General features: G+C 43.9%; 6 protein-coding genes and 1 pseudogene across 9 annotated transcripts in view; all 7 read left to right on the forward strand.

The window, feature by feature from the left end:
- The window catches only part of LOC134439558 (protocadherin alpha-C2-like), a 108,834-nt gene that overhangs the window by 23,912 nt on the left and 62,336 nt on the right, over positions 1-22,586 (forward strand). The gene's annotated exons all lie outside the window — the stretch shown is intronic.
- Positions 1,304-4,501, forward strand: LOC134440640 (protocadherin alpha-8-like). Its single transcript, XM_063190765.1, has 3 exons — positions 1,304-3,772; positions 3,886-3,919; positions 4,467-4,501. Exons 1-3 carry the CDS (start codon positions 1,409-1,411, stop codon positions 4,499-4,501), a joined length of 2,433 nt encoding a protein of 810 aa, XP_063046835.1. The 5' UTR covers positions 1,304-1,408.
- Positions 4,424-7,567, forward strand: LOC134440641 (protocadherin alpha-3-like). Its single transcript, XM_063190766.1, has 2 exons — positions 4,424-6,971; positions 7,556-7,567. The coding sequence occupies exons 1-2, from the start codon at positions 4,611-4,613 to the stop codon at positions 7,565-7,567; spliced, it is 2,373 nt and encodes a 790-aa protein (XP_063046836.1). The 5' UTR covers positions 4,424-4,610.
- On the forward strand, positions 10,644-13,058 carry LOC134440642 (protocadherin alpha-3-like). Its single transcript, XM_063190767.1, has one exon. The coding sequence runs from the start codon at positions 10,644-10,646 to the stop codon at positions 13,056-13,058; it is 2,415 nt and encodes an 804-aa protein (XP_063046837.1).
- Positions 13,811-16,375, forward strand: LOC134440643 (protocadherin alpha-8-like). Its single transcript, XM_063190768.1, has one exon. It carries the CDS (start codon positions 13,811-13,813, stop codon positions 16,373-16,375), a length of 2,565 nt encoding a protein of 854 aa, XP_063046838.1.
- On the forward strand, positions 16,988-19,390 carry LOC134440644 (protocadherin alpha-10-like; annotated as a pseudogene).
- On the forward strand, positions 19,758-22,205 carry LOC134440646 (protocadherin alpha-4-like). The gene has a single exon (XM_063190772.1). It carries the CDS (start codon positions 19,758-19,760, stop codon positions 22,155-22,157), a length of 2,400 nt encoding a protein of 799 aa, XP_063046842.1. The 3' UTR covers positions 22,158-22,205.

A 22,586-nucleotide genomic window follows, 5' to 3' on the forward strand; every position in this document is an offset into this window, starting at 1 on the left:
GTTCGTTAAGATTTAGATAAATACTGACATGTTAGCTTCCTAGTTTTGAGGCGATTTCTATGTGACTGAAAACAGTTGGCTAGTTCAGTCACCTTTTTTAGAAGGAACACCGGTGCATGTCTGAAAGTATCTTTTTTAAGGCCCTACAATGGCAAACCCTCTTACCTGTATGAGAGGACCCTCCCCCCCCCAACACACACACACACACACACACACTAGCTACAATATGGCATTTATATTTTAAGGACGTAATATCTGCCCATTTTGTTTGCAGTTGCCATTGTTTCTCTTGGCGTTGTTTTCTTTATCACGTTATCCAAGTTTTTTTTGCTGCAAAGACATCGCAGTGAGCCTCCATGTTTTGGAGTAAGATGTGTTATTTTTATTACATTATTATTATTACATTGCATTTGGCAGACGCTTTATAACCAAAGCGACTTTCAGAAGAGGACATAATCAAGCCAACATCACAAGCAAATACAAAGTGCACAGGAGATATACAGAACAACAAGTGCATTTACAAAGAGGGGTTAGTATTTTATTTTTATTTTTTTATAATAAAGAGGAAATAATGAGAACACACACTCACAAACTAAACTAAACTAAACATAATGTCAGGATTCTGCCCTGGGGCAAGGCCAGTTCAATCATTAGTCTAGTAGATTCTCTCGAAAGAGGAATGTCTTTAGTTGTTTCTTGAAGGCTGCAAGAGAGGTGCTTAGTCTTGCTGCCTCTGGGAGACTGTTCCACCACTTGGGAACCACAACGGAGAACAATCTTGACTGGGAGTACCTAGAGCGACTGGATGGCAGAGCCAGACGGCTTGTGCTGGATGAGCGCAGATCTCTTCCAGTAACATAAGGCGTTAGTAGGTCCTTCAGATAAGCTGGGGCCGTTCCTGTGATGGTTTTGTAGGCAAGGGTCAATGCCTTGTGCTTGATCCGGGCGGCGATCGGTAACCAGTGCAACTCAATAAATAGAGGAGTAACATGGGTCCTTTTGGGTTGATTGAAGATCAACCGTGCCGCCGCATTCTGGATCATCTGCAGAGGCTTTAGCGCACAAGCAGGTAGACCTGTCATGAGTGAGTTGCAGTAGTCACTACTTAAGTGCGTCGTGTTAATCCTTTTTGGCACTCTAAAAAACATATTTGCTGCTTGGCATTATTCTGACATGCAGGCCTAACCACATTTGTCCACACTGTGGCGCTGGCGACCTACGGATGAATTTCATCCCGTTATTCGTGGCTCCGCCTTGTAGAGGGGAGGGCCTTGGGGCTGGCAGAAGTCTTTGTTCTGGGGATGGGAGAAAGCGAGAAGCGAAACCGGTGCTTTCAGCTTGGAAAATATCTTTCATGAAAATGCGGATAAAATCAGTCTTGTATACCTGTATTTACAGTTGATGGATTATGGCGCGTGTTTGGGAGCACGGATGGAACACTGCGTGTTTCTTTTTGCTTTTTGGTTTGTGGAGTATCGCGTCAGGACAACTGGTGTATACCATCTCGGAGGAGACAAACCCTGGGATTACTGTTGGAAACCTCGCTAAAGATTTGAACCTTAATGTGCAGGATCTTGAACGACGGGGATTTCAGATAGTGGATGGACCCAATAAGAGGTATTTTGACCTGAACGCAAAAACTGGTAACATCCATGTCCGAGAAAGAATAGACAGGGAGGCACTATGCGGACGCAGCGCTAAGTGCTTGTTGGAATTGGAAGCCATTGTCAAGTCGCCACTGAATATGTATCGCTTTGAGGTGAATGTTGTAGACGTAAATGACAATGCGCCTATATTTCGGTCAACTAGCAGTCAGATAAATATTTCAGAATCCGCCGTTTCAGGTGAAAGATTTTCCTTGCCAATAGCGCACGACGCTGATGCTGTGAGTAACTCTGTGAAAAGCTATAAGCTGAGCCAGAATGAATACTTCTCCATCGATGTACATAGTGGCGGTGATACTGCCGAGCTAGTGTTACAAAAGCCGCTAGATCGAGAGAAGCTTCCGCTAGTTCAGTTAACTCTCACTGCATTTGATGGAGGAAAGCCTCCGAAATCCGGAACAGCCAAAATTGTGGTCAATGTTATAGATGTTAACGATAATATTCCTGTTTTTACCAAAGCCTTATACAAAGCACAGATTCACGAAACAGCACCACCGGGTACATCTGTTGTTACTGTGCAGGCTACTGACTCGGATGATGGCATGAATGGTGAAGTGATTTACTCAATTGTTAATCAAGGCGGTTCTAATGAAATGAATGTTTTCACAATTGACCCTGTAACGGGAGAAATAACGGTAAAAGGACATTTAGATCATGAAGCCAATCCTGCAATAGAGGTCCGCGTGAAGGCTACAGACAAAGGGCATAACCCACGGTCTGCCTTTTGTAAAGTGCTTGTTGAAGTACTTGATGTAAATGATAATGTTCCTGAAATATCGGTAACGTCATTAGAGGATGTTATTCAGGAGGATTCTCCTGTAGGCACAATGGTTGGACTGATTACAGTTAAGGATAACGATGCTGGGAAAAATGGTGCAGTAAATTTAAAAATAAAAGGCCCTGTCCCATTTAAAATTGAAAATACGTACAAAAATAAGTATTCATTAATGGTTGATGGGCCGCTGGACAGAGAGACGACGCCTGTTTATAACGTCACCATAACGGCAACGGATGAGGGCTCTCCCCCTCTCTCCAGCACTAGTGTTATTACTGTCCGAGTTTCTGATGTGAATGATAACGCACCGCAGTTTCCCGAACCCGTTATTAATATTTATGTAAAAGAAAACAGTCCTGTTGGGTCAGTACTTTACACAGTATCGGCTTTTGACCCGGATATAGACAATAACGCACAGATTGTGTATTCATTAGTCGACAGCTCATTGAAAAACGCTGCTGCTGCAGTTAACATTAACTCTGTTACTGGAGACATACACGCATTACAGTCGTTTAACTTTGAGGACTTGAAAACCTTCCAGTTTCAAGTTCAGGCGACAGACTCGGGTGTTCCTCCTCGAAAGAGCAACGCCACTGTGAATGTTTTTATTTTAGATGAGAATGACAACTCTCCAGCCATTCTCCCTCCTTACTCGGAGCACGGCTCTGTTAACAGTGAGAATATCCCCTATAATGCCGAAGCCGCATTCTTTGTGGCCAAAATCAGGGCTGTGGACGCAGACTCTGGATATAACGCGCTGCTTTCTTACCACATCTCTGAACCCAAAGGAAATAATCTCTTCCGAATCGGAACCAGCAGTGGCGAGATCAGGACTAAGAGGAGGATGAGTGACAATGATTTGAAAACTCACCCTCTGGTCATTGTGGTGTCTGATAACGGTGAGCCTGCTTTGTCAGCTACTGTTTCTATTGACGTGGCTGTCGTGGAAAACGCAGGTGATCTTAAAGCTACGTTCAGACATGTCCCTGTCAAAGATGACACGTTTACAGACTTGAACTTTTACTTGCTCATTGCAATCGTAGCCGTGTCCGTTATTTTTCTGCTAAGTCTGATCAGCTTGATAGCTGTGAAATGTCATAAATCAGACAGCAGTCTCAGTGGCTACAACCCTCCAATGATCACCACACATCCTGATGGAACCTGGTCTTACTCCAAATCTACTCAGCAGTATGACGTCTGCTTTAGCTCAGACACACTCAAGAGTGACGTAGTAGTATTTCCTGCGCCATTTCCACCTGCGGATGCGGAACTGATCAGTATCAATGGAGGGGACACATTCACGAGGACACAAACACTTCCAAATACAGACAAGGTAAGATCATTTAATGGATCACTCTCTTTTAAAATATGTAAATTCAGCAGTTTGTGTATTGATTTTTGAGGGCCTGTTCTCGTGCTTGACATTTTCCATGATACGTACTGCAGCTCTCCATGGTGCTGAAAGGCGCATCCGCCTCAGGTGAAAACCCCCAGTTGTTTTGTTTTGACCAACGGTCATTTTCGTTTTACATATTGGTTGATTACTGCTATTAAATAGGTGACAAGGTAAGGACATTTAAGATTTATTCATCACCTAAGTTACAACCTCAAAGACCTCTAACATGTATACGCGTCTGACATCTATTGGTCATATATTTGTACGGTGACACTCTCCGTGGTGGTGAATGCTTGTGATCATTTGTGGTTTTTTTTAGCATATCTGTTTATGCTTTAAATCTGCATTTGAAGTGATTTCTCGCGAAGTAGCCCTTCTTCATGCTTAGGCCTATGTGAACTAATTTGACCCGTTCATCCGTTTGCCCCTTGAGTCTTTTGTCTAATAATTTTGTCCCCTGTTGTCATTAGGGTTTGCAATTTTCTACCATGTTGCTTCCTTATTTTTTCACGCCATGAATCTTTTAGCATGCACGGCTTCCACTGGTTCCATTATACCGCACGGTGTCACCAGCGATCCATGGATGACATTGCTGTTCCGTTTCTTGCTGGCCCCGCCTTCTTCTCTATAGGGTGTGTGGCATCGCAGTCGGCTTTGTTCAGTTGAGGAAGAAAATTATCCGATGGCGGATCCCTTTGTTACTTTCGTGAGAGCGTTTATTTAGAAATGTACATTCTCTTTCTACACCATCACGGAACATCAGTGAGTAGGGACTATGGCGCGGAAACATATCTGGATTTCTGTGATATTTGCCTTGTGGAATATGGTTTGCGGGCAGACTGTGTATTCGGTTTCGGAGGAGACGAACACTGGCACGGCGGTGGGAAATCTGGCAAAGGATTTAAATCTGGATGTGAGTGAACTAGAGTCTCGTGGATTTGAAATAGTGGCTGGTCCTAACAAGAAATATTTCGACGTGAGTGTGAAAAGTGGAGTTCTACATGTCAAAGACAGAATCGACAGGGAAGGGCTTTGTGGACGAGGCTCAAAATGCTCACTGGAGCTGGAAGCCATTCTTAACTCACCACTGAACATGTATCGCTTTGAGGTAAACATTTTAGACATTAATGATAACGCACCTACTTTCCGCTCACCATCTTTTTCCATAAACATTTCAGAGTCCACATCCCCAGGGCAGGGCTTTACATTGCCCGGTGCCTACGATGCTGACGTGGGTACTAACTCGGTCAAAACGTACAAGCTGAGCCCGAATGAGTACTTCTCTTTAGATGTGCAGAGTGGAGGAGGGGATAGTGTATCCGCTGAGCTTATGCTACAGAAAGCACTAGACCGAGAAAAACAAGCCGTGGTAAAACTCACATTAACTGCCATAGATGGCGGAAAGCCTGCCAAATCAGGTTCAATAAATATAGTCGTGAATGTTGTTGACGCAAATGACAACCGACCTATTTTCAGTCGACAACTCTATAAGGCGAAAATAACTGAAAATGCGCCTACTGGCACATCAGTGATTACTGTTCATGCCACAGATTTAGACGAGGGTTTGAATGGTGAGATTGTGTACTCGTTCATTAATCACGACGAGGACAACAACATAGATATCTTTGAAATAAATCCCTCAACCGGCGAAATCAAAGTAAATGGTGCAGTAGATTTTGAGAAAAGTAATGCCATTGAAATTCGCGTTAAGGCAGAAGATAAAGGTTCCAGTCCTAGAATATCGCATTGCAAAGTTCTGGTAGAAATAATAGACATTAATGATAATGCACCAGTCATATCTATCACGTCTTTGGCTGACCAAGTAAAAGAGGATGCCAAACCAGACACAATGGTCGGTCTGATCACAGTCGTAGATGGCGATGCAGGGCAAAACGGAGCTGTAAAACTGTCTCTGTTAAGTCCTGTCCCATTTAAGATACAAAACACTTACAAAAACAAATATGCCCTAGTTGTAGATGGCCCGCTAGACAGAGAGCAAGTATCGCAGTATGACATAAACGTACAGGCTACAGATGAGGGCAGTCCAGCTCTCTCCAGTACCAGCCGTATTACTGTTCACGTTTCAGATGTAAACGACAATGCCCCTCGTTTTCCAGAGCCTGTTATTAATGTTTACGTCAAAGAAAACAGTGACGTCGGTGCTGTGATTACTACAGTGTCTGCCTTTGATCCGGACATGAATGACAATGCCAAAATTAGTTATACGTTTTTGGAAGGCTCCGACAAAAGCTTTCCCGCATCGTCTGTTGTGAATATTAATTCAGACAGTGGTGAGATTTATGCCCTCCGGTCATTCAATTTTGAGGAATTAAAATCATTTACTTTTAAAGTTCAGGCCACAGACTCTGGTTCACCACAGCTAAGTAGCAACGTCACAGTGAATGTATTTGTTCTGGATGAGAATGACAACAGTCCCGTTGTCCTGCCGCCGTATTCGGACCATGGCCCAGCAAACACGGAGAACGTGCCGTATTCTGCTGACGCCGGCTACTTTGTGGCCAAAATCAGGGCTGTGGACGCAGACTCTGGATATAACGCGCTGCTTTCTTACCACATCTCTGAACCCAAAGGAAATAATCTCTTCCGAATCGGAACAAGCAGTGGTGAGATCAGGACTAAGAGGAGGATGAGCGATAGTGATCTCAAAACTCACCCTCTGGTCATTTTGGTATCTGATCATGGTGAGCCCTCTCTGTCTGCTACTGTATCTATTGATGTCGTTGTTATGGAAAACGCAGATGAACTGAAGACTCAATTCAGACACGTTCCTGTTAAGGACGAGACTTTCTCTGATTTGAATCTGTATTTGTTGGTCGCCATTGCAGCTGTATCTGTGATTTTTCTGCTGAGTCTAATCAGCTTGATAGCTGTGAAGTGTCATAAATCAGACAGCAGTCTCACTGGCTACAACCCCCCAATGATCACCACACATCCTGATGGAACCTGGTCTTACTCCAAATCTACTCAGCAGTATGACGTCTGCTTTAGCTCAGACACACTCAAGAGTGACATGGTAGTTTTCCCTGCGCCATTTCCGCCTGCTGATGCGGAACTAATCAGCATCAACGGAGGAGACACGTTTAACAGGACACAAACACTGCCTAATAAAGAAAAGGTAAGACGAAATGTATGTACTTGACCGTGATTGTAAACTTTGCATTTTCATATTTCATGGCATGAGCATGGCATAGGCTATTGCATAATGGGGAATATGGCTTCATCCGTTGCGTGTGAGAGCTGCTGGCAAAACTTTATTCCAACGTTAACAGAACACCGCTGTCCATGGTTCTGAGTCTGCAACGTCGGGCCTTCCACAAAGTGGTTACAGGTTGCCATGTCTGAGTATGCCCGTGGTCTCTGTGATGGATGCAATTTACACTGATGTGACACATTTGTATTATAGACTTACTATGTGACACATTTGTATTGTAGGCCCTACTGCTAACAAAAGATAGGAGGCTAAGATGGGTCTAGATGCTAACAACTATTATCAGTGTTTACAACGTAGTTAACATCCTGGCAAAATGTCTCATCCTTATGTTGTCGCAAAGCATTTTTGTGGTGAAACCTAAGCAACAGCTGAAACAGTGTGGCCTTTTGCTGCTGCCTCTCCATTTGACTTGAACATCCGACACATTGAAATTGAATAGTTGCATTGAAATGTAACTGTCAACGGTGTCCACATGGTGTCACCGGCAGCCTGGTGGATAATTCTCAGTCATTTCAAGAAGCCCCTCCTAAGGTGGGAGGAGTGTTCATATAACGTCAGGGGGCTTTGTTCGCTGGAGAAGCACACAGCGAAAGCACAAATGTCTATCGTACGTGATTGAACGTGTGGGTAAGATTATTTGGAGCAATGCGTAAAAACACGTTCTTACACACGGATCTAGGCAGTTGACGAGCCATGGCGCCAATCCATGAAGGACGATTTCGTTTGTGGATATTAATCTCTCTTTTTCTCGGTTTCTGGAATAATGCCGTGCGCGGACAGCTTGTATACACTCATCAGGAGGAGACGGCTCCGGGGACTATTGTTGGGAATTTGGCTAAGGATCTTAACCTAAACGTACAGGATCTGGAGGATCGAGGATTCCAAATAGTGGATGGACCTTACAAGAGGTATTTCGATCTGAATGTAAAGACTGGCATCCTCCACGTCAGGGAGAGAATAGACAGAGACGAGCTATGCGGCCGCAGCTTAAAGTGCCCCATAGAATTGGAAGCCATTGTTAACTCACCCTTAAACATGTATCGCTTCGAGGTTAATATTTCGGACATAAATGATAATGCACCCGTATTTCTGTCTTCAGTGCGTCAAATCAATGTTTCAGAGTCAGCCTTCCCAGGAGAAAGGTTTTCCTTACCCATTGCATACGACAAAGATGTTGGTAGTAACTCGGTTAAAAATTACAAGCTCAGCTCGAATGAGCATTTCTCCTTAGACATTCAACACGGAGGAGAGAGTGCTTCCGCAGAGTTAGTGTTACAAAAAACCCTCGACAGGGAGAAGCAATCTGTTATACAGCTTACCCTTACCGCTTTAGACGGAGGACGGCCCTCTAAATCTGGTACAGCTAAAATAATCGTAAACGTCCAGGACGTAAATGATAACATACCTTTGTTTGACAAGGCTTTATATAAAGCTCAAGTATACGAAAACGCTCCTATTGGCACGTCAGTGATTACTGTGAAAGCAAGCGATTTAGACGAGGGCATAAATGCAGAAATAGTGTATTCGTTTGTCAACCCAGACGATGGTCGTCAAATTAATACATTTAACATAAATAGTCTCACTGGCGAAATAGTCGTTGCCGGTGACCTGGACCACGAAAAAAAACCTGCTATAGAAATCCGCGTGAAAGCCACAGACCGAGGGCACAATCCTCGCGCTGCATTCTGTAAAGTCCTCGTGGAAGTTCTGGATGTCAATGATAATGTCCCTGAAATATCCGTCACGTCGTTAGCCAACACTATAAAGGAAGACTCGCCCGTCGGTACAATGGTAGGGTTGATAACTGTGAAAGATGACGACGCTGGAAAAAATGGAGCCGTGGATGTAAAAATACTTGGCTCGGTGCCGTTTAAGATAGTCAGCACCTACAAAAATAGGTACTCGCTTACCGTAGATGGCCCGTTGGACAGAGAGAGCATATCCAAATACAATGTTACAATCCAGGCGACAGATGAGGGGACGCCGCCTCTGTCCAGCATTAGTGTCGTTGCCATAACGGTTTCAGATGTAAATGACAATGCACCACTGTTTCCAGAACCCGTCATCAATATTTATGTGAAAGAGAACAGTCCAGTTGGTGCCACTATTTACACTATCTCAGCATTAGATCCGGATATAGACGATAATGCCAAGCTGTCATACGCTCTCTCAGACAATGCTAAAAGTGTAGCATCTGCTTTTAACATTAACTCTGCTACTGGTGATATCATTTCACTGCAGTCATTTAATTTCGAGGATACTAAAAGTTTTCAGTTTCAAGTTCAGGCGACAGACTCTGGTGTTCCTCCTCGGAAGAGCAACGCCACTGTGAATGTTTTTATTTTAGATGAGAATGACAACTCTCCAGCCATTCTCCCTCCTTACTCCGAGCATGGCTCTGTTAACAGTGAGAATATCCCCTATAATGCTGAAGCTGGATTCTTTGTGGCCAAAATCAGGGCTGTGGACGCAGACTCTGGATATAACGCACTGCTTTCTTACCACATCTCTGAACCCAAAGGAAATAATCTCTTCCGAATCGGAACCAGCAGTGGTGAGATCAGGACTAAGAGGAGGATGAGTGATAATGATTTGAAAACTCACCCTCTGGTCATTGTGGTGTCTGATAACGGCGACCCTGCTTTGTCTGCTACTGTTTCTATTGACGTGGCTGTCGTGGAAAGCGCGGGGGAACTTCAGACCAAGTTTAGACATGTCCCTGTGAAAGACGATACTTTCTCGGATTTAAATCTATATTTGCTCATTGCCATTGCGGCAGTGTCTGTGATATTTGTGATAAGCCTCATCAGCTTGATAGCTGTGAAGTGTCATAAATCAGACAGCAGTCTCAGTGGCTACAACCCTCCAATGATCACCACACATCCTGATGGAACCTGGTCTTACTCCAAATCTACTCAGCAGTATGACGTCTGCTTTAGCTCAGACACGCTGAAGAGTGACATGGTAGTATTCCCTGCGCCATTCCCGCCTGCAGATGCGGAACTAATAAGTATAAATGATGGGGAAACTTTTACGAGGACTCAAACACTTCCAAACAAAGAGAAGGTAAGGAAACATACATCTTCCAACGCCATAGTGGTTTCACTGGCATTTGTAATACACATTTCAACAGCACATGACACAATTCAGCACCATGCGCTGTCCATGGTTCTGCTTCTGCCTCTTTTGTTATGCTTTGTTTGATATGGTGACTCATCACTTCACATGGTACAGTATAGCTATTCATGTTCACAACACTTAATAAGAGCATCTTCCAGCTGAACTCAAATAACACATTTTGCATTTTTGTTCAACACAGGCTAGTGTTTCAACATCAACTGTCAGGTCTTATAGTTCCCCACACGGTGTCACTAGCTGCCCATAGTTTGAATGGTTACTACGACTCCTCCCATATTAAAAAGGGGAGGGTACAATCTCGTAGGGCTTTGTTCGGATGGGGAGGCATTGTACGATTCTACTCTCGACGTGGACGGATAATGTAGCCCATATTTGAACCATGCGTTTATATACAATGGTTTTAGTCTTGTAGCATAACCCTACGCTTATAACGGGAATATGAAGGACCGGGGGGTTTATCCGTGGATTTATTCCTTTTTGGTGTGTCATCTCTGCAGTTTTTCGTTTGGACAAACGGTGTACTCTGTTTCAGAGGAGACAAACACGGGGACGACGGTGGGGAATTTGGCGAAGGATTTACATCTTGATGTGAGGGACCTTTCTGCTCGAGGATTTCAATTAGTGTCTGGACCTAATGAGAGGTATTTTGATGTTAATATCAGGACTGGGATCTTGCTCACGAAAGAGCGGATAGACAGAGATGAGCTATGCGGAGAAAGCAGCAAATGCACATTAGAGTTGGAGGCAATAGCTAGCTCGCCTGTGAGTATGTATCGCATTGAAATAAATGTCTTGGATATAAATGACAATTCACCGATATTTCCTACAGCGGTAGACTATTTGAACATTTCTGAGGTAGCTCTTCCAGGAGAGAGGTTTATTCTACCGAGGGCATATGATGCCGATGTGGGTAGCAACTCAGTGAAAGGCTATAAGCTGCAGAACAATGAACATTTCTCTCTCGATGCACAGAATGGGGAGGAAGACGCCTCGCCCGAGCTAGTGCTGACCAAAGCTTTAGACCGAGAGAAACAGTCTACAATACCACTCACATTAACTGCTTTTGATGGTGGAAAACCAGCCAAGTCTGGTACGTTGAAAATTGTTGTTAATGTAGAAGATATTAATGACAATATTCCAGTGTTCAGCAAACAGCTCTACAAAGCTCGTGTAACAGAAAATGCTCCGAAGGGTACATCTGTCATCTCTGTCCACGCGACCGACTTAGACGAAGGAACAAATGCTGATTTAGTTTATTCATTTTCAGCACGCGACAACAAACATTTAGATCTGTTTTCTATTGACCCAGACAGCGGCTTGATCACAGTTAAAGGGGATATAGATCACGAAACAGACCGCGCCATTGAAATTCGCATTCAGGCTAAAGATAGAAGCTCAAAGCCACGCGCGGGGCTTTGCAAAGTGTTGGTTGAGGTTATAGACATAAATGATAACGTGCCAGAATTGTCTGTAACATCCTTACTTAGCACGATGAAAGAGGATGCCACTGTGGGAACAATGGTGGGACTTATAACAGTCAAAGACGATGATGCCGGTTCAAACGGAGCCGTGAACCTAAACATACTCGGCTCGGTGCCATTTAAGATAGAAAACACATACAAAAACAAGTATTCCTTGTTACTGAACGGCCCTTTAGATAGGGAGACCGTCTCGCAGTATGGCATCACCATAATAGCCAGAGACGAGGGCACCCCTTCTCTCTCCAGCAGTATTGTTCTCACAGTAGACATGGCGGATGTGAATGACAACGCACCACACTTCCCAGACCCGGTCATAAATGTGTATGTGAAAGAGAACAGTCCGGTCGGCGGTGTCATTTACACGGCGTCCGCTGTTGATTTGGATGTGGACGACAACGCTAAAATTTCCTATTCAATGCTCGAGGGCGTAAAGGGAAGTCCTGCCGCGACGTCTTTTGTTAATATAAATGCAGATAGTGGTGAAATATATGCCCTGCAGTCGTTTAATTTTGAAGAAATGAAAACTTTTCAATTTCAAATTGTAGCAAAAGATGCTGGTGTACCCTCTCTGAGCAGCAATGCAACAGTACATGTATTTATTTTAGACGAGAACGACAACAGTCCAAGCATTCTCCTCCCATATTCGCAACATGGCTCTGTTAACAGTGAGAATATCCCGTATACAGCAGAGGCTGGATACTTTGTGGCCAAAGTTAGAGCAGTGGACGCAGACTCTGGATATAACGCGCTGCTTTCTTACCACATCTCTGAACCCAAAGGAAATAATCTCTTCCGAATCGGAACCAGCAGTGGTGAGATCAGGACAAAGAGGAAGATGAGTGACAATGACATTAAAACTCACCCTCTGGTCATTTTGGTTTCGGATCATGGTGAACCATCGCTCTCAGCTACAGTGTCTATTGATGTTGTGGTTGCTGAGAGCTCTGGCGACAACCAGACTCCTTTCAGACATGTACCAAGGACTACTGACGACAGTTTTTCTGCCTTGAATTTCTATTTGCTCATCGCCATTGTCTCAGTGTCCGTCATCTTTCTACTGAGTCTCATCACGTTGATAGCTGTGAAATGCCATAAATCAGACAGCAGCCTCAGTGGCTACAACCCCCCAATGATCACCACACATCCTGATGGAACCTGGTCTTACTCCAAATCTACACAGCAGTATGACGTCTGCTTTAGCTCAGACACACTGAAGAGTGACATGGTAGTTTTCCCTGCGCCGTTTCCGCCTGCTGACGCAGAGTTGATTAGTATCAATGGAGGAGACACTTTTAATCAGACTCAAACACTACCAACCAGAGAAAAGGTAAGTCCATTGCACAGTGACAAATTGTTTCCCTCTTTGCTGTGACGCATTTACGAGGTATCCTAATGGCGTCTTTGTCAGCTACATGCTTCCTATCGCAACTGTCCATGGTGCTGAAACGTGCTGCCGGGTTGGAGTGGGTTGTTTGGAGAGAAAACATGCAAACACATACTAAGCTAATGCGGTTTACAACAGGAACAAACATCTGGTTTCATACGTTCATCTGTTGCACTAAGCCTATCTGCCATTTACTTCTGCAATAGGCCTCTAGCCCGTAGGCCCACATTTTGAAGGGTTGGACCAGGGAACGATAGGAGGAGCGACAGTCTAAGTGTTGAATTAATGCTGCAAAATAGACTGTGTGTTATTGTACAGGGGGATGTGAGCCTGTTTGAATTCATTTTAAAAGTTCTCCAGTGTTATCATTCGAGTGAGAGATATTCCCTATGGGTTGGTCATTTATTATGAAAGTGTTGTAGTTCATGTCAGCTTTGTGCGTGTTTGTTGTGTCCAATAGAATGTAACCTACAGTAAGGGTTTGTTGGGTCATAACAACGTCATGATAATCACATAGTTCTCTAAGGCCACAAGGTGTCACTAGAGATCCACTCTGCTAGTTGTGTTTGTGACGTGTGAGGCTCCGCCTTGTATGAATATCTTTTTTGGTCATTCAGACGGCTTTGTTCGTGGCGTGCGCAAAGGACTGATAGTACATTTGTCTTGACTCGTTTAGATAATATCGACGCATCGTCATGCTAAGAACTATCTTTTCCTTGTATTCATCGTAGACTGGCGATATGGCCATTATTCACGTTTCAGGAAAAGGATGTCGTTTGTGGATACTATTCTCCGTGTTTCTATTGTGGAGTACAACGTCCGGACAGATTGTCTTTTCCGTCTCGGAAGAAGCGAGTCCGGGCACTACTGTTGGAAATGTGGCAAAGGAATTTAATCTGGATGTAAAGGACCTTGAGCAACGAGGATTTCAAATTGTGTCTGGACCTAATCAGAGGTATTTCGATGTAAACACAAAGACTGGTATCCTTCTTGTCAAGGAAAGAATAGACAGGGACGAGATATGTGGGCAGACTAGTAAGTGTTCTTTGTCATTAGAGGCTATGGTAAATTCCCCGCGAAATGTCTACAGATTTGAGGTGAATATATTAGATGTAAATGACAATTCACCCATGTTCCGCTCCGCTGTGAGAGAAGTGAATGTTTCCGAGCTAGCTTTACCGGGAGAGAGATTCACTCTTCCCAGTGCATTTGATGCGGATGTGGGCAGTAACTCGGTGAAGAGCTACAAGCTAAGCCCTAGTGACTATTTTACCCTGGAAAGCGAAGGGGGGCAGGGAGTGTCTGCTGAATTAGTTCTTCAAAAAGCGATAGACAGAGAGAAACAGTCGGTGATACATCTTACTCTTACTGCTGTCGATGGGGGTAAACCTCCTCGGACGGGGACACTGCAAATAACTGTAAATGTTGAAGACATTAACGATAACATTCCAGTGTTCTCTAAGTCCCTTTATAAGGCCCAAGTGTCTGAAAATGCACCGTTTGGCACGTCTGTTGTTACAGTTCATGCCAGCGATGCTGACGAGGGTCAAAATGCTGAAGTAGTTTACTCATTTATCAATCATGATAACGACATCAAAATAGACAATTTCGCCATTGACTCTGAAACCGGTCTCATCACTGTAAACGGTGATTTGGATTATGAAGCAAACAATGCTGTAGAAATTCGAGTTCAGGCGAAAGACAAGGGGCACAGACCGAGGCAAGCGCACTGCAAAGTGCTTGTGGAAATCATAGACATTAACGATAATGTGCCCGAAATATCCGTTACCTCTTTGGTGAACACGGTGAAGGAGGATGCTCCTGTCGACACTGTTGTGGGCACTATCACAGCATCAGACGGAGATGCCGGTAAAAACGGAGAGGCGAAGCTTAAAATCCTCGGGTCTGTTCCCTTCAAAATACAAAACTCGTATAAGAATTATTATGCGCTGCTTGTTAACGGCCCCTTGGATAGAGAGGACGTGTCGCATTATAACATTACTATCACTGCTACTGATGAGGGAGCTCCCCCTCTCTCCAGCAGTAGTGTTATCACGGTGCACATTTCAGATGTAAATGACAACGCACCACGGTTTCCGGAGCCCGTAATTAAAGTGTACGTGAAAGAGAATGGTCAGACAGGCGCGGTGGTATACACAGTGTCTGCTTTTGATCCAGATGTGGAAGATAATGCAAAATTATCCTACTCGTTGATAGAGGAATCGACAAAAGGTCCCCCGGTGTCATCGATGGTGAACATAAACGCAGATAGCGGAGATATATATGCGCTACAGTCTTTTAATTTTGAGGATATTAAAATGTTTCAATTCAGAATTAAGGTGACAGACTCGGGAGTGCCCCCTCTTTGCAGCAACGCTACCGTTCATGTCTTTGTTCTGGATGAGAATGATAACAGCCCCTCGATTCTGCCCCCTTATTCTGAACACGGCTCTGTGAACTCTGAAAACATCCCATACAATGCCGAGGCTGCATACTTTGTGGCCAAAATCCGAGCCATAGACGCAGACTCTGGATATAACGCGCTGCTTTCTTACCACATCTCTGAGCCCAAAGGAAATAATCTCTTCCGAATCGGAACCAGCAGTGGTGAGATCAGGACTAAGAGGAGGATGAGTGACAATGACTTGAAAACTCACCCTCTGGTCATTGTGGTGTCTGATCATGGTGAGCCCTCTCTGTCTGCTACTGTTTCTATTGATGTTGTGGTCGCTGAGACCACGGGAGAAACTCGCACTACTTTTAGACATCTCCCCATCAACGATGACAAGTTTTCTGATTTAAATTTGTATTTACTCATCGCCATTATTGGCGTGTCAGTCATCTTTCTACTGAGTCTAATCAGCTTGATAGCTGTGAAATGTCATAAATCAGAGAGCAGTCTCAGTGGCTACAACCCCCCAATGATCACCACACATCCTGATGGAACCTGGTCTTACTCCAAATCTACACAGCAGTATGACGTCTGCTTTAGCTCAGACACACTGAAGAGTGACATGGTAGTTTTCCCAGCACCGTTTCCGCCTGCTGACGCAGAACTGATAAGCATCAACGGAGGGGATACCTTCACTAGGACACAAACCCTGCCCAATTGCGAGAAGGTAAGCGAAGTAAGGATTAGCCACATGCCATGTTTTGTATGGATGGATAGTTGTAAACACGAGTGTGTTGGCAAATGGCTGAATGTTGAAAGTGACGTTCGCCTACACATGGCAACTGTCCATGGTGCTGAAATTGTCTGTCTTCTGCTGGTCATGGTTGTGCTGCTGATGTCTCGTTTTGAATAACACCAACGTGTTTGAACGTAATTTTTTCTCTATTTTGTTGCCTTACAACTGCTTTAATCATATTTTAGTGGAAATGATTTGAGTAATTGAGCGGACTTAACATAATCTCGAATTTCATTTTTGTTTTGGTCACAGTAACAAACGCGTATTCTGTCTTCTGTGCATAGGTCCAAACTTTGGACAACCCTGCTGTTCTTAAGGTGGAGAACAATGCTTTGTATCAAAATCAGTGTTTGAGCTTCTTGATATAATGAGCCGTTCTACACTCAATAAAAGACAGCAGGCCTAGCCTATGTGCTATGTTACAAATTCAAATGGGTTGCGGGCCATATTAATTTGAGCTAAAAGAGGGAACCATCTTGTATTCTTGCAGAACTGCCTCGTGGTGTCACTAGCCATCCACAAAATGTAGTTTTCTCATAAGCTAAATCCCGCCCTGTTTCGTCAGTGTTCCGTCAGTGTTCAGTGCTTTGTTACAGTCTCCTCCACAGTCGAGCCATCGGCACCCACATGGTAGCTACACAATGCGGATTTCATTATGATAAAGGCTTTTTGCTACACTGGGATTTAACGAAGAACTATGGCAATATTTCAAAGAAACACGTGTCGATTATGGATACTCTATTCACTTTCCTGTTTTTGGAGTACAGCATTTGGACAAATCGTTTACTCAATATCAGAGGAAAGTAACCCGGGGACTGTTGTCGGTAATTTAGCCAAGGATTTTAATCTCGATGTCGGGGATTTAGAGCGTCGTGGATTTCAGATTGTGTCTGGACCAAACGCAAGGTATTTCGATTTAAATGGTAAAACAGGCGCCCTCAACGTGAAAGACAGAATAGACAGGGAGCAGTTGTGCGGCTCGAGTGGTAAGTGTGCTTTGTCACTGGAAGCCATTGTTAACTCGCCTCTGAATATCTATCGCTTTGAGGTGGTTGTATTAGATGTGAATGATAATGCACCCACATTTAGTATGGCAGAGAGTGTGCTAAACATTTCTGAATATGCTTTAGTGAATGAAAGGTTTCCTTTACCGATAGCACAAGATAAGGATGTGGGTAGTAACTCGGTGAAGAGCTACAAGCTCAGCCCAAATGAATATTTCTCTTTGGATGCTCAGAGCGGAGGAGAGCGGGTGACTGCAGAGCTAGTGCTAAAGAAAGCCTTAGACAGAGAAACACAGGCAGTAATTCCGCTTACTCTGACCGCGGTTGATGGTGGCAAACCACCAAAATCAGGGACATTGGCAATACACGTAAATGTCGAAGATGTCAATGATAACATCCCTGTGTTTAGCAAAAGCCTGTATAAAGCGCGAGTGGCAGAGAGTGCACCACCAGGCACTTCGGTGATTACAGTGCAAGCAAGTGATTTAGATGAGGGTCAAAATGGTGAATTAGTGTATACCTTTGTCAGTCACGAAAATGACAAGGAAACTGGGTTTAATATAAATTCAGAGACTGGTGTTATCACAGTCAGCGGTGATTTAGATTACGAGAGAACCAGTGCTGTTGAAATCCGCGTCCAGGCAAAAGACAAAGGGCACAACCCCAGAGCCGCACACTGTAAAGTCTTAATAGAAATAACCGATGTCAACGACAATGTACCAAAAATATCTGTCACCTCTTTAGTTAATACTGTGAAAGAGGATGCTCCCATCGACACTGTTGTTGGTATGATAACAGTACTTGATGAAGACAGTGGTAAAAATGGCGAAGTGCGTTTGAAAATTCAAAATGACGTGCCTTTTGTGATCAAAAACTCGTATAAAAACTATTATTCCTTACTTGTAAACGGAGCGCTGGACAGAGAGAAAGCAACTGAATACAATGTTACAATAAGTGCCACGGATGAAGGGACCCCACCTCTCTCCAGCACGAGTGTTATCACAGTCCAAGTTTCTGACGTGAATGACAATGCTCCTCGATTCCCTGATTCGGTCATTAACATTTATTTAAAAGAAAATAGTCCAGTTGGTGATGTTATCTATACTGTGTCTGCATTCGACGCAGATGCAGAGAGCAACGCTAAAATAAGCTACTCATTGCTTGAAGATGGGAATAAACAAGGTTTCCCTGTGACGTCTATGGTTAACATAAACGCGGACAGCGGCGATATTTACGCTCTGCAGGCATTCAATTATGAGGACATCAAAACGTTTCAATTCAAAATCCAGGCGAAAGATTCAGGAGAGCCTTCGCTACGTAGCAACGCGACAGTGCACGTCTTTATCCTCGATGAAAATGACAACAGTCCCAGGGTGCTTCCTCCTTACTCGGAGCACGGCTCTGTAAATAGCGAAAACATTCCTTACTCTGCTGAAGCGAGTTATTTCGTGGCTAAAATCAGGGCTGTGGACGCAGACTCTGGATATAACGCGCTGCTTTCTTACCACATCTCTGAACCCAAAGGAAATAATCTCTTCCGAATCGGAACCAGCAGTGGTGAGATCAGGACTAAGAGGAGGATGAGTGACAATGATTTGAAAACTCATCCTCTGGTTGTTGTGGTGTCTGACAATGGGGAACCTTCTCTCTCAGCCACTGTATCCATTGATGTGGTGGTCGTGGAGAACACCGGGGATCTCCAAACCAAACTTAGTCACATCCCTATTAGGGATGATGGCTTTTCTAGTCTGAATATGTATTTGCTCATCGCCATAGCTGCAGTGTCAGTCATCTTTCTACTGAGCCTCATCAGCTTGATAGCTGTTAAGTGTCATAAATCAGACAGCAGTCTCAGTGGCTACAACCCCCCAATGATTACCACACATCCTGATGGAACATGGTCTTACTCCAAGTCCACGCAGCAGTATGACGTTTGTTTCAGTTCTGACACATTGAAGAGTGACATGGTAGTTTTCCCAACACCATTTCCGCCAGCAGATGCGGAACTAATAAGTATAAATGGAGGTGATACATTTTCCAGGACGCAAACACTTCCAAACACAGAAAAGGTAAGCTGAATCATGGCACATGCACCATTCCACTGCGCTGATGATGTGTGAGCGAATTGTGCCCAAGTGGGTTGGTAGCAAATGTATTACGCATTGCAAAGTTCTGTGTTTTGGAAACCATGACACAATTGTGGAGAAACGTTTTTTTTTCTATTTTAAAAGCCAACTTTAAAAAGACAATCTACCAATAGGTGTCACTGCAGAAACGTGGAAGAAAGAAATATAAGGCGTCTATAGCCCCTCCCTATTACCAAAACCCGTGCGTAATGTGCGCCCTTTGTCTAAACCAGCAATGGAGTGGCCATAACCGCAAGCATTGTGGAAGAGCATCTATGCTAGCAGATATGTACTACTTGTCATCTTTAAACTTGTGATTTTACTCAAAAGGATTGCTCTGTGGATACTATCGTAAATCGTTTCTTCAAGATGGCGGGACGATTTGGATATACGGTGGAAGTTTGCGGGGTGATTTTATTCAGCCTTTTTGTTCACGTCTACGGACAGATTTCTTATTCCGTCTTAGAGGAGGTGACCAAAGGAACGTTTGTTGGAAACATTGCCAAGGATATTAATCTAAACGTGCAGGAGATGCAATCACGGATGTTTCATATGGTATTCCCCTCCGGACGAACGTATTTTGATGTAAATTTTAAGACAGGTGCATTGTTTGTGAACGAAAGGCTCGACAGAGAGGAGCTTTGTCCTAGCTCTTCGCAATGCTCGATTGCGTTAGAAGCCATTGTGAATAACCCTTTGCAGTTGTATCGAGTTGCTGTTAATATTTTAGATGTAAACGATAATTCTCCATCTTTTCATGTAAAATCAAAGATATTCAATATATCCGAGTTAGCATATGTAGGCGACCGATTCCAGTTACCCCGAGCTTCAGATCCTGATGTCGGGAGTAATTCGGTGAAAAACTACAAACTCAACCCCAATGAGCATTTCTCCCTGGAAGGAGAGCAGAGTGTATCTGCCGAGCTAGTTTTACAAAAGGCGTTAGACCGCGAGAAACAGTCAAAAATCCCACTTGTACTTACGGCTTTGGATGGTGGGAAGCCTCCACGATCGGGTACATTGCAGATTGTAGTCAATGTGCAAGATGCCAACGACAACGCGCCGTCTTTTAATAAGTCTTTGTATAAAGTCCGGGTGGTTGAAAATGCACCTCACGGAACCGTTATTATAAAATTAAACGCAACAGATATCGACGAGGGCACAAATGCTGAAATAGCGTATGCTTTGATCAACCAAGATGGCAATGACAAGTCAGGTAGCGTGTTTGGCATTGACCGGGATACAGGAGAAATTAAGGTACAAGGACCGCTGGATTTTGAGGAAACCAGTGCATTTGAGATTCATATACAGGCGAAGGACAAGGGTGCCGCACCTCGCTCTACTCACTGCAAAGTACTAGTGGAAGTGATTGATATAAATGATAACCCTCCCGATATATCTCTTACATCATTAGTAAACACGCTTAATGAAAATTCCAGTAAAGGCACAACTGTGGCATTAATAACCATATCTGATAAAGACTCGGGAAAATACGGAAATGTGCATGCAGAAATATCTGGCACAGGGCCTTTTAAGTTACTGTCAAACTACAAAAACTATTACTCAGTCGTTGTCGACGACGTTTTGGATAGAGAACAAATAGCCAAATATAATGTAACTGTCATTGCCAGTGACGAGGGGACCCCTCCCATGTCAAGTACAAGTCTATTCACTGTTCTCGTGTCAGATGTAAATGACAACGCACCTAGTTTTCAAGAGCCTGTAATCAATGTGTATGTGAAAGAAAACAGCCCTAAAGATCAGACCATGTACACAGTATCAGCAATTGACCCAGACTCTGATGAAAATGCAAGACTAACCTATTCTCTACTAGACTCCTCTGTTAACAACATGCCAGTATCAACATTTGTGAATATTAACTCTGACACTGGGGATATATACAGCATGCAATCCTTTAATTATGAAGAACTGAAAACGTTTCAGTTTAAAGTTAAGGCTACAGACTCGGGCAACCCTCCTCTGAATAGTAACGTAACCGTTAAGGTGTTTGTCATGGATGAGAATGACAACAATCCAGTCATCCTCCCTCCCTATTCGGAGCAAGGATCTGTTAACACTGAAAACATTCCTTACACAGCCGATGCCTCATCCTTTGTGGCCAAAATCAGGGCTGTGGACGCAGACTCTGGATATAACGCCCTTCTCTCCTATCACATTTCTGAGCCCAAAGGGAATAACCTCTTCCGAATCGGAACCAGCAGTGGGGAGATCAGGACCAAAAGGCGCATGAGTGACAATGATTTGAAAGCTCACCCTCTGGTAGTGGTGGTGTCTGATAATGGGGAGCCAGCACTCTCAGCCACTGTGTCCATTGACGTGGTGGTGGAGAACACAGGAGAGGTGAAGACTCCATTCAGGCGCATGCCAATAGCAAATGACACCTTCTCGGATTTAAACCTGTATTTACTCATTGCCATTGCTGCAGTGTCTGTGATATTTCTACTGAGTCTGATCAGCTTGATAGCTGTGAAATGTCATAAAACAGACAGCAGTCTCAGTGGCTACAATCCCCCAATGATCACCACACATCCTGATGGAACCTGGTCTTACTCCAAATCTACTCAGCAGTATGACGTCTGCTTTAGCTCAGACACTCTCAAGAGTGACATGGTAGTCTTCCCTGCGCCATTCCCCCCAGTCGATGCAGAGCTGATCAGTATTAATGAGGGGGACACTTATGACAGGACACAGACACTCCCAAGTAGAGAAAAGGTAAACACACCTTATTTTACAGTACAGTGTCATTAAGAAATGTCTGAAATGTCTCTCAGTGGAAAATGTGTAGTGTGTAACTGCAATGGCCATTTTTACGCACGCGCACACACACACACACACACACACACACACACACACACACACACACACACACACACACACACACACACACACACACACAAGCCTCAGAGAAGTGGCTTTGCATCAGTGGACTTGCATTCAGCTGGGCTGAGGTGGTGCTGTCCTTGGTCCTGACCACTGTGCTGTGTCATTACATTCTTCTTGTCTCTTTCAGGGCATTTGTCTGCACTTGTAGTCAGTAGTTTGCTAAATGTAGCTTTCATTTTCTCATAACGGTGAGCAACATGTTTTGCTTTTGCTTTGTTGGGGTCAGTAAGCATTCAGCAATTTCAATGGGTGGCTTTGTTAACACTGTACTTTTTGTTTTTTGCTCACCATCAA

Source organism: Engraulis encrasicolus, chromosome 23 (assembly GCF_034702125.1).
Source record: "Engraulis encrasicolus isolate BLACKSEA-1 chromosome 23, IST_EnEncr_1.0, whole genome shotgun sequence".
Taxonomy (NCBI): Eukaryota; Metazoa; Chordata; class Actinopteri; order Clupeiformes; family Engraulidae; genus Engraulis; species Engraulis encrasicolus.